An 11,821-nucleotide genomic window follows, 5' to 3' on the forward strand; every position below is an offset into this window, starting at 1 on the left:
CTCTTAGGTCAGTATCCCTGACTAGTTAATGCCATATACAAGTAAACAATATTCGCTAGCATTTAATATGCAATCGATGTCCACATTTATCAACCAACATGCCTCAATAACAATCATGCATGTCACATACACAGAGTGTAGTTTTTTTACCTCTGATTCGAGCGAGAATGAATAAAAGAACGATCCTTGAGAACGATCTGACTTTTAGTCCTTTAGCGGTCACCTAGACATAACCAAATATGGGAAACCATCAATAAAATGATAATCAAGGGTTCCCAAACCAAGATCTAGCCTCCGAGACATCCAAACTAATCCAAGTAGTAGGAACAATCCCGAGGCCTAAAACTATGTTCCCGGGGTCAAAACACACAAACAGCTCAAACCTGCCCAAGGGCTATGGCCCTAGCACCTTGTGCCGCGGCCCCCAGCCATTCCTGAAGCAAGGGCCGCGATGCCCAGTAGGCACAGACTCAGCCACCTGCTTCTTCGAGCTAGGGCTGCGGCACTCCAAGAACAGGGTCGCGGCCCCCAACCCAGAGCCATCCCCAAACACATTCTTCATCATTCCAAAGCCTCCAAAAACATACCTAAACACTTCCAAATCATCAAATCAAAGTTCCCAAGCTTCCCAGTGATCCAAAACCATAAAATCCCAAGGTTCAATCGAACCAAAAACTCAACGATTCACAAAATCAAATTCTAAGCTTAGAAACTCTAAAAACTCAAAACTTAGATTACCTTCGATTGTGTTGTTTTCATTCGAATCCTTCGTTTAAGAAGCTTCTAATCTTTCCTAGGATCGCTATGCCTCGATCCTCGCTTAATTCCGACTCCTATAACTCGAGATTTCTTCGAAAGTGCTCCGAACGGTAAAAATGAACTAACGGGAAAGAACGAGAGGTTTTTCTAACGTACGTTCTATCTGACAAGCTACTTCAAGCTTAAGTAACCTCAAATAAAACCTAGTGCTCGAGGTCCCGAAAACACCCCCGGGGACATTATAGTCAAAACTTCCAGAATTTCCTCATGATCTCAATAACTCCCAATTTATCATTAAATAAACATTCTTATTACCCAATAATTGACCCCGCTATGACAAAACCGCTAACTCATAGTATAAGACCATCTCATGTCGAATAGCTCGAATATATCTCCATAATAATGGGATCTCATTCACAAATCACAATATGCACCCAAATATACAAATATACCCTTAACGGGCCAAATTATCAAAACACCCTAATATTCAAATGTGGACCCACATGCATGCATATAACATCATATTATAATATAATTCACATAAACATGCATATATTCATTTAATGGCATAATTAAACAGTTATGGCCCTCCCGGCCTACTAATCCAGCCATTAAACCGCATTAGGAATTCGGGGCATTACAATTGAAAAGGGATCTATATTGAGCTCGAGGTAAGATTCTAGCCATTAAAACTCTGGTTTTGCTCTGTTTTTCTATTGGATTTTAGCGTGAATTTTTAAGGTTGATTATGAGAATTGATGGGAGTTTTTGGCAAGGATTGCTTGGGTTATGATGCCTAGGACTTTTGTATATGGGTTTGGGGTTCATTTTGGAGTTTAAATGAGGTTTGGAAGCTTGTTTTGAAGGTTGGAAATGGAGGAGTCGAAGGAGGGAAAAACCAGGGTTGAAAACCCTGGTTGTAGCGCTATAGCGCCCAGCTATGGGCGCTACAGTGCTAGCCAGGGGCATTCTGCCCTGCTTGTAGCGCTAGGGGGGGGGGGGGGGAGCGCCACCTTGTTTTAGGCAATTTTGAGGGTTTTTGGCTCGGGGTTTCAATTCCTAAGGCTCGAGATCGAATCTACTCATCGGTTGGGTACAATTCGGGGTCCCGGGAGTGAGGTTTAGGTCAAGACCTTTTTATTGTTGATTTTCATTGATGGAGGTTATATTTGGTTATGACTAGGTGATCGCTAAGGAATCAAAGAGTCGATCAATCTCAAGGGTCGTTCTTTTACTATTTCTCGCTCGAACCAGAGGTAAGAAAACTGCACCCAGTATGTGACATGCATGGTTATTTATGAGGAATGTTAAGTGTTTAAATGTGGGCATTGATTGCATATCAAATGCTTAGCGAATATTGCTTACTTGTGAATGACACTGACTCATTAGTCAGAATCGACAATGGTGTCAGTATTAACTGTGAAGCTGTGATTCATTAGTCAAGTTCGGCAGTAGTACTGAGCACTGATCGTATGTTATTGGCCTAGGAGTCAAGAACGATTTTAGCATGTTTAACGCAAGCTGAAAATGTTAGATCTAATCGACATAAGCATTGAATGACTCATCAAGAGCATTAATGCTTGACTGAGCTCAAGTTCGATGAAAACTTAAAGCGCTTGTCTAGTCTCATGACTAGTCACTCAGAGCCAGGGCTAGAAGGCCCAGGTGACTACATCGTCACATGACTAAGGGTACGGAACCCACACTAGTGGCTCCATGGTCACTCATTTGGTTTACATTAGTGACTCGCTCATCAGTCACTCTTCTGGCTTAAGCTAGTGACTCCATGGTCACTCATTTACTAAGGGTGCGGAACCCACATTAGTGACTTACACATCAGTCACTCATTTGTTTAGGGCTATAAGCTCTGGATGATTATCATAATCATCATCTGAAATTATATATATGTAGTAATGAGTTTTCTTGCTGAGCCTTGGCTCATGGGTACTATGTGGTGCAGGTAAATGGAAAGAAAAGCTCACCCAACTTTGAGTAGAGAGTTTAGGTGGCGATGTGTACATATGCGGTCGCTTGACCACCACGACCAAAGAGTTTCTCAGAGGAACTAGGGGTTAATCCTATTTTTGCCGCTTAGGTCGGAGGGTTGTAATTTTACACTGTAATGACCATTTTGTATTGTAAATAACTTGTAACCGTTTTTATGGGCCCATGAATAGTTTTATGTTTTAAATAAAATATATCATTTCTTTTTGATCAAGTTTTCCACCTTAACCTATTAATGACACCTAGATGTACGTTTATAACCAAATGGCTCAATTAGCGAATTAAGCACGATTCAAAATTTAGAGTAACAATATATATATATATATTGATTGACATAACCATTTCAGAGTTGCATTTAATGCAAGCAAAGCAAGACCCAAAAATATAATTACAAATAAACTCTACTGCATTTTATGCCAAATGTCCACAGTAGAGTCTTCCATCAACGCGTAAAGCAATTAACTAACTCTCATCATTATGAGACACATTGTGTGTCAATATTCAATCCAAATGTTCGTCAACATATTTTTAACAAATAAATAAATAAAGATGCAGAAACCCAAATAAATAACTGCATAGATTAAAAATAATCTCCAATAATCAACATAATTATACCTGTTGGTGATTGCATAAGCCGGAATAAAGTGAAAGTTGTTCGGTGAGCTTAATTTCAACTTGAAGAGCTTCAGAATTTAACATATTTTCAATCCAAGAAGGAAAATGGATCTTCTATTCGAACCATTACACTCAAAAATCTTAAAATCTTCCCCAACAACAAGAAGACAAAAGTGGGTAGAAAGTAGATCGCAACTTGCTTTAATATATATATATATATATATATATATAGAGGATATGCATAAGGGCACACAAAAAAAGAAATCAAAACATAAGCCAGTAACCAATTTCACCATCTTTTTTACTCATGATTTTCTTTGACTAACTCTTAACCATTAGATTCCAAAAATTACACATTTCCTAACATCCAATGGCCAACAATGTTTTGAGGTGTGTAGGATTATATAATTGACCTTTATTTATATGTAATATTATTTATTTATTTAAAATTTATATGATAGTCATATAAATTTAATAAGATATATTTTTTTTTAAAATATGACTTTTATATTATCAATGTACAAAAATATGAGAATTATATATTTTTCTAATTTGTATGTGAAAGTTTATTAAAGAAAAAATTAAAGCATGAGAAACACAATTAAAAGCTAACTAAAATATGAAAATGCTACATTTTTTTTTTATCATAGTTATGTTTTCTTTGAGTTTGAAGGTAATTTTATTTTATTTTTTTCCAATTTTTTATTTTTTAGTTATTTTTTATTTCTTTTTTTCCTTACTTATTTTTTCTTCCATTTTTTTCCTTTTTTTTTTACCAATTTTTTCCTTCATCTTTTTTTTTTCCTTTCCATTCTTCTTCTTCCTCTTCTTTTCATTTTTATTCATTTATCTATTTTTTTTTCTCTTTCATTTGTATTGTTACCTTCACGTTCTAATGCGTATGTATATTTATGAGTTCTTTATGGTAACTGGTTATTTATGTTACTAAAATCATAGTTACTTCTTCTTCATTTTTTAATGAAGTGTTCTTCTTATTTTTTCTTTCAAATTTGATGTTTCTTTTCATATTTAATATGAGTAACCTGTCACTACTCTTGCGGTAACTGGTTACCCCTCTTATGGTAGAAAGTCACTATTCTCAGGATAATTGGTTACCCCTCCTGGTAAATGTTATTTAACCTAGCTCTAGGATTTTTTTTACATTGTCAAATATCAATCAAGTAACTGGTTACCTTACTCATGATTTTAAAAAAGAAATGTACAATCTAAAAAAAATGTTTATAATAAATAAAAAATAATCTTAAATACAATTCATATTACAAAAAAAAAAAATTACTTAACAACCAAATAAAAATTTAATATAAAAAACAAATAAACTAAAAAATTAATAATCAAATTAGAAACATACTCTTTCAAATTAATAAAACTTGATTAAGAGTAAAATTATGACATAAACAAATTTTTATATAAAAATATGAGAAAATAATAAAAATTCTTCAAAAAAGAAAATCCATAAAATACTTTTTATTAAAAAAAATCATATTTTTGAACTCTATTAAAAATACCATATTAAATATAATTTCCTCATTTAATAAATATAGTTAAAAATTTCTATCAATGATATTGAGCAAACTACCAACTTGTTATTATTACTCATAATTACGTGATATTTCCCTTTGTGGATTACAGAAGTTAGAGAGGCCATAAAAAAAACGGACGGACCCAAACCGCCAGATCGAGCGACCCAGGTAGCCAACCGACCCATAACGTGGACTAATTTTCATCCTCACAACCCTCGCCTGGGCCCCACTCTCTCCCGAACCAGTCTCTCTTTGCCAGACACTCAGCGAAGAGAGAGAGAGAGAGAATTACAACCTCGAGCTCGAAGCGAACTTTAGAGAGAGAAAGGAAGAGGAGAGAGAGAGAGAGAGAGAGAGAGAGAGATCGTAATTATATTGATGGAGGAGAGTTCAACTGGGGCACTGGTCCCGGCGGTGAAGTCGGAGCATCCTATGATGTCGATCTCCGCCGCCGCGTCGATGGATCCCCGAGCGGAGACGGACGGGACCGCCGATGGAGTCTCGGCGGAGCTCGACAAGGATTTTCTTTGTCCGATTTGCATGCAGATGATTAAGGTGGCATTTCTCACCGCTTGCGGCCATAGCTTTTGCTACATGTGTATCATCACTCACCTCCGCAACAAGAACGATTGCCCTTGCTGCGCTCAATACCTCACCACGAAGCAGCTCTTCCCCAATTTTTTGCTCGACAAGGTTCTCTTCTATCATTGCTTTTCCTTTTTTTTTTTTTCTCTCCACGCTTTTCTGTTTTCATCTAGACTGTTTGGCGTCAAAGATAATTGAACTGGTAAAAAATGGAATCGAGGTGACTGCCCTAAAAATTTGAATTGAGATCAGTAATTCTGTTTCATGGAGCACGAAATGAACTTCTTTGCTTGGTAATGAAATGACAGCTTATTTGTTACTATATGTGGTTTTTCATCTTTGTAGCTACTAAAGAAAACTTGTGCTAGTCAAATATCAAAGACAGCATCCCCAGTGGAGCAATTTCGTCAGTCGTTACAACAGGTGCTCGGTCTCATTGGTGGATCGTGATTTTGTTGTTTTTTATGGCCTAACATGTCAATGTCGATCGATTCTCATTTTCATATTGTTTTGATGGTTAGACAGGGTTGTGAAGTGTCTATTAAGGAGCTTGACATTCTCTTGGCACTCCTAGCTGATAAAAAGAGGAAAATGGAACAAGAAGAAGCTGAAAAAAACATGCAAATCTTGCTCGACTTCTTGAGTTGCTTGAGAAAGCAAAAAGTGGATGAGCTTAACGAGGTTTGTAGTTTGCTTCTGCTATATGTTGTGTTAACTGTGTCTGCTTATTTTTTTGCTTCATCATCTTGTTAACTCTTTTTGCCTTTTACAAGTGAGATGTTTACGTTAGTACTTTAAGCTGCTCAGATTTTCTAGTTAGTATGCCTTTTACAAGTGTTCGTGTTTTCGTTTTACTGGAATTTGCTTTAGTGTTTATGTTTTCTGTTGAATAACTTGGAATAATTGATAAATGAGTTAATCAAATTCAGTTTATTTTTTGCAGGTGCAAACTGATCTCCAGTTTATTAAAGACGACATAAGCTCTGTAGAAAGACATAGGATGGATTTGTATCGTGCCAGAGATAGATATTCCCTAAAGCTGCGGGCAGGTGGAGATGATTCAAGTGCAAGAAAATCATGGCCTTCATTGATTGATCAGAATAGTAGTGGTCCTATCTCCAGTTCTTTTAATATACGTGGTGGAATGTCTTCTGGGAATCATCAAATTAAGAAAGCCGATGGATGGGGTCAAATAAATTCTTCTGGACTCCAGAGAAAAGACTCTGTGAGTGGATCAGATTCACAGTATGTTAATTCATCAGGGCAAGCTGTAGTGAGAAAAAAGCGAGTCCACGCACAGGTTAGTCAGTTTACAGCGCCTTGTTCTGGGCTTCCATGCTTGCTTTGTCCTTCATTATTGTGTGGGATACTTATTAGTGTGTTTTTTCCTCAACTTGAAAATAGCCGGTGATTAGGGACAGTGGGAAAATATTTATATTGGTTTCTTTTCAAAGTAGAGCTGTACAAATATCATTTGAACGTGTGCTATAAGCTGATTAGGTTTAGTTACAAGTGTCTGCTTAGTGTGAACATCAATGAATAATACATAGTGAATAAATTGTGTGACTGAAAGCCAACTATACCATTAATTTCATTTTTCTTCTCTCTCTCCCTCTCTGTATAAGAAACAGTTAGTAGCTTTTCATTTATTAAAGTAGCTCAGCTGGGGGGTTAGAACCCCGACTGTTTTCACACAGCACACACCCAATCACTCCAGCTGGACTCAAGTTGCTAGATTTTTTCTCATCTCTACACTTGCTGCAGTTTAAAGACCTGCAAGAGTGTTACCTGCAAAAGCGACGTCAATTGGCGAACCGATTGAATAATTTACAAGAAAGGGATAAAAATGTCATACTCAGAGATGGTTACAATGCAGGTCTTGCAAATTTTCAATCAGTTTTGAGTACGTTCACACGCTATAGGTATGGATGCTAATATTGATTTTCTTTCTAATTAGTGCTGAGCGAGTATAACTATCGTCTCTTACTCTATTGCTGATATTCATACTTTTTGGTGTATCTAAATAGCCGATTGAGAGTTATTGCTGAACTTCGGCATGGGGATCTCTTTCATTCAGCCAATATAGTATCAAGGTAATGTATCGTTTTGCTATTGTTTTCCATCTTTTAACATACTATTTCATAACAGATATGAATTCTGGTGTTAGATAAAGTTGTGAGTGTGTTCAGTATTGTGAGTGTGTTCCTATAAATTAGTTGTAACAAGGCTGTGGTTTTATTTGAAAGTCTTCGTTTAATTTGAAACTAAACTCAAGCTTTTGAGGTTTTTTCCGTCTTGTTTTTTGTTTTGGGTGTATGGATAGACATGTATTAGTTATTTTGTCTTCAGTTACTTTCTTAACCAAATAAAATGTGTTGTATTGTTGCAGCATAGAATTTGATCGCGATGATGAGTTCTTTGCCACTGCTGGTGTGTCACGGTGCATAAAAGTTTTTGATTTCTCCACGGTATGATCTCGATTTTTAGGTTCTTTTGGCCTATGATTTTTAATTTTTTCTTCCTCTGAACTGTTATAATCTTTGAGAAGCATGAAACTCTCGCAAATTGCTAGGTAGGTCCCCATGAGAAATTAAACTCCAAACCTCATGGGAGCGAACTATGGGTGTGACCATTCAACCTAACCCTCTTGAGGGTTTTGGCCTTTTTTACGTGCAATTAAAATACTCTGCATATAGAGTGGGAAGTAATAATTTTTGCTCAGTTAACACTTATATTTGATTGTATAGTAAAGCTGATATCCTATGCTCAAACACTGAACTGATTTATGTCATTTCCATTAAATTAATTTATTCAGAGCCATCATTTTGGCATTTTTGGCACATCATTGGTTAGAATTAATCTTGAATAGCTAGCAAGCCAGTTGCAGTACCACAAGTGCTGGGGCTCAAGTTGAGTTCGGTTTCTATTTCCCACCATCTGATTTTGAGCCCCTTCTGCCTGGTGTTAGGTCTGGCTTCGCTTCTCTTCATTTTAATAAAAGATGATTGTAAATCATATGTATTACAGCTTATTCAACGACTAGAAACTGCTCTATTCTAAAATATTATGTAGTATGTAAGGCTTCTCCAAAACTAGTTTGCGCCTGTGCTGTCAAACTTAGCTGGTTAGCCGTCTGCCATTGCTGGTGAAACTGTTTTAGAGGAGATTTCAGTTTAAATAAAACAAGCAATGCCTTTGTCTCTATTCATTGACTACATGCATTTTTCTTGGTAATGTTGCTGATAATTGCTTATACTGCTATTTGCTAGGTTGTGAATCAACCTTCCGAGCTACACTGTCCCGTTGTTGAGATGTCTACACGCTCAAAACTTAGTTGCTTGAGTTGGAACAAATTTGTTAAGAACCATATAGCCAGTAGTGATTATGAGGGCATAGTAACTGTTTGGGATGTAAACACTCGACAGGTAATAATTCTGTAGTCTTATTTAAAATATTCTTGTTATCTTATGAATTGCATACTTGATACTATGGTCATTGCTTTTTAAATTTCTTAGACTTCTATTTTTTTTTACTACGGCAGAGTGTGATGGAATATGAAGAGCATGAAAAACGTGCGTGGAGTGTTGACTTTTCACGGACAGAACCGTCGAGGCTTGTATCTGGTAGTGATGATTGTAAGGTAATCATATAAACTTGTCAAGGCTTGTATCTGGTAGTGATGATTGTAAGGTAATCATATAAACTTATCAGTCTCTGTGATCTATAACGTCATGTATGGTGTGCATTATCTGCATCTCTGTTAGGCAACATCAGCTATAACTTGTAAATAAACCTGCTATAAAATTTGGTATCTGATTTATTTTTTGTGAAGAGAAATGAAGAAATACTAATTTTTCTTGATGAGTAAAACATCGTTTATTTTTGGTCTGTTTATTTTTTATTTTGAACTTTTAATAATTACAGAATGATTCTGGATTGACCCACTGACGTTCCTCTCTATATTACCAACAGGTTAAGGTTTGGTGCACACAGCTGGAATCTAGTGTTATTAACATTGACATGAAAGCAAACATATGTTGTGTCAAGTACAACCCTGGATCTAGCAATTACATTGCGGTATGTTCTTTTCATTATTAAACTGGAGACGGGTTAATGAAAAAGCATCGTGCAACTCTTGCCATCTTACCATTTTCTTTCACCATTCTCGTCATGATTGATTCATGCACCACATCCTACACTAATTGCATTTAGAGAAGCAGAACTAGTAATTTGCTAGTCATGGCTGTAACTATGCAGTGAATTGCCGTTTGCTTTAGAAATGGTTCTATCTTTTGTTCTTAGAGTTGGTTCTTGTGAGCCAATACATTTAGCTAATAAGGTGTTGGGATCTCAGTTCCCACCTTTATGCTCCTCAAGGTTGTGATTGGATAGATGAATATATCACTTAGAAAACCATCAATTTGCACTCTTGAATCAGCCGATAATTAGAAGAGATTGTTACTGCAATTATATGGTGCTTCTGAATGGGGCCATCCATACCAGCCCAATAGCATGCCAGACCTGCCTTTTTTACATTGGCCTGGCATGGTAGTTTTCTTCATCCAAAGTAGTCATTCATTTCCTTATATTTGTCCTTCACACATTAAAAGACCTGTGATGTTGCTCTGCCATTTTCAGGTTGGTTCAGCAGACCATCACATCCACTATTACGATTTAAGAAATTACAGCCAGCCGCTTCACGTGTTCAGTGGGCATAAGAAAACTGTTTCGTATGTGAAATTCTTGTCAAACAACGAGCTTGCCTCTGCATCAACAGACAGTACATTACAGTTATGGGATGTGCAGGATAATAAGCCTGTAAGTACTATTTCCTACAAACTGATAATCAAGTGACGACTAAGTGATACTTGTCCCGATTAGAGAAAGAGGCAAAGAAGTTACCATTATGTCATATGGCTTGGGGCACCTATTCCGAAATTATACTAATTCCCTTGAATTTCTTTTGCACTTGAAGTATGAAACAACTGATAACGTCTTAAAAGTGTAGTAATTCGTCCAGAATTGTCTGTAATGTGTTTCAGGAAAAAGAAAATTCCATTAAATTTTTAATCTGAAAATATAGCGAAAGTTGGATAAAAAGAACATTTACGACATGGAGGATTGAAGTTTCAAGTTGTAGTAGGAAGTTATTCAGCCTCAAATTGTTGTTGTTGTTTTAATTGTTCTGATTATTATGTTATATGAATGACTACAGCTTCGCACTTTTAAAGGACACACAAATGAGAAGAACTTTGTTGGTCTCTCAGTAAATAGCGAGTACATTGCTTGTGGCAGCGAAACAAACGAAGTGTTTGTCTACCATAAGGTAAAAACACTTCTATTTCATACAACTGATCTTCTTCACTTTGTACACAGAAACTGAGTAAATTTCTTGGAATTACTTTTGTAGGAAATTTCAAACCCTGTGACATGGCATAGATTTGGTTCGCCCGATTTGGACGATGTGGAAGATGATGCAGCATCTTACTTCATCAGCGCTGTATGCTGGAAGAGAGACAGCCCCACCATGCTCACCGCTAACAGTCAGGGAACCATTAAAGTGCTTGTTCTTGCAGCCTAAAGGACAAAACTAAATAAGTTTAGAGATTGAAGCTGGAACGGGATAAATATATTCCATCCTTTTTTTGTTCTTCTTGATTTAAAGTTGGGATAAAGCCGTTGCTGCATTATTAAATGTAATTATTCTTGTGCATATTATTGAAATGTAAAATTGGTAGGCTTTAGAAGGGCATGGAATGTAGTTGTACTAATAAATTTTGAGTTGAAAAACGATTACTTATAGAGTTGAATTCTTAAAAGCAGATTTCTGAGTTGACAAAAAAATCTAACACATACCCTTCTAGCATGATTGTTTAGTCTTCTAACAACATATTCTTTTGATCACATTAGGTTCGCACGACCAAAAGTCATCTCTTGTTCACTATTGCTTTAAAGTTAAACCTTGAATCTCTTTTTTTTTCTAATAACTTGGTGACACACATTTCAATATTGAATTACTTATTTTTACAGAACTCTTTTGAATATCCGTTACTGTCTGTGTAGACAGACTAATATTGTGTTGCTTTGTGAACTTTTAAACCTTTTCTTCTGACATTAACAGCAAACTTCAACTTCTATGTCGGAAAAAAAAAACGAAATTAAAAGATTGATTCAGAAACTCGTATGATCAAAAGTAAAACTATATTAATTCCGAAAAAAGAAAATGGGAAAAAAGTCCAGAGATATATATTTAAATATTCGTGATATTGTTTCCTCTCGTGCTTCTTTTGTATTAAAAAATAAAAACACGTCCAGGA

The 11,821-nt window shown here is 36.1% G+C and overlaps 1 protein-coding gene across 1 annotated transcript; it reads left to right on the plus strand.

The window, feature by feature from the left end:
• Positions 1 to 5,206: 5,206 nt before the first annotated feature.
• On the plus strand, positions 5,207 to 11,326 carry LOC133817494 (E3 ubiquitin-protein ligase COP1-like). Its single transcript, XM_062250033.1, has 13 exons — positions 5,207 to 5,612; positions 5,850 to 5,927; positions 6,030 to 6,185; positions 6,448 to 6,804; positions 7,269 to 7,426; positions 7,532 to 7,597; positions 7,894 to 7,972; positions 8,774 to 8,929; positions 9,046 to 9,144; positions 9,477 to 9,581; positions 10,143 to 10,322; positions 10,720 to 10,830; positions 10,915 to 11,326. Exons 1-13 carry the CDS (start codon positions 5,298 to 5,300, stop codon positions 11,083 to 11,085), a joined length of 2,031 nt encoding a protein of 676 aa, XP_062106017.1. The 5' UTR covers positions 5,207 to 5,297; the 3' UTR covers positions 11,086 to 11,326.
• Positions 11,327 to 11,821: the final 495 nt, after the last annotated feature.

The sequence above is a fragment of the Humulus lupulus genome, chromosome 2 (assembly GCF_963169125.1).
Source record: "Humulus lupulus chromosome 2, drHumLupu1.1, whole genome shotgun sequence".
NCBI lineage: Eukaryota > Viridiplantae > Streptophyta > Magnoliopsida > Rosales > Cannabaceae > Humulus > Humulus lupulus.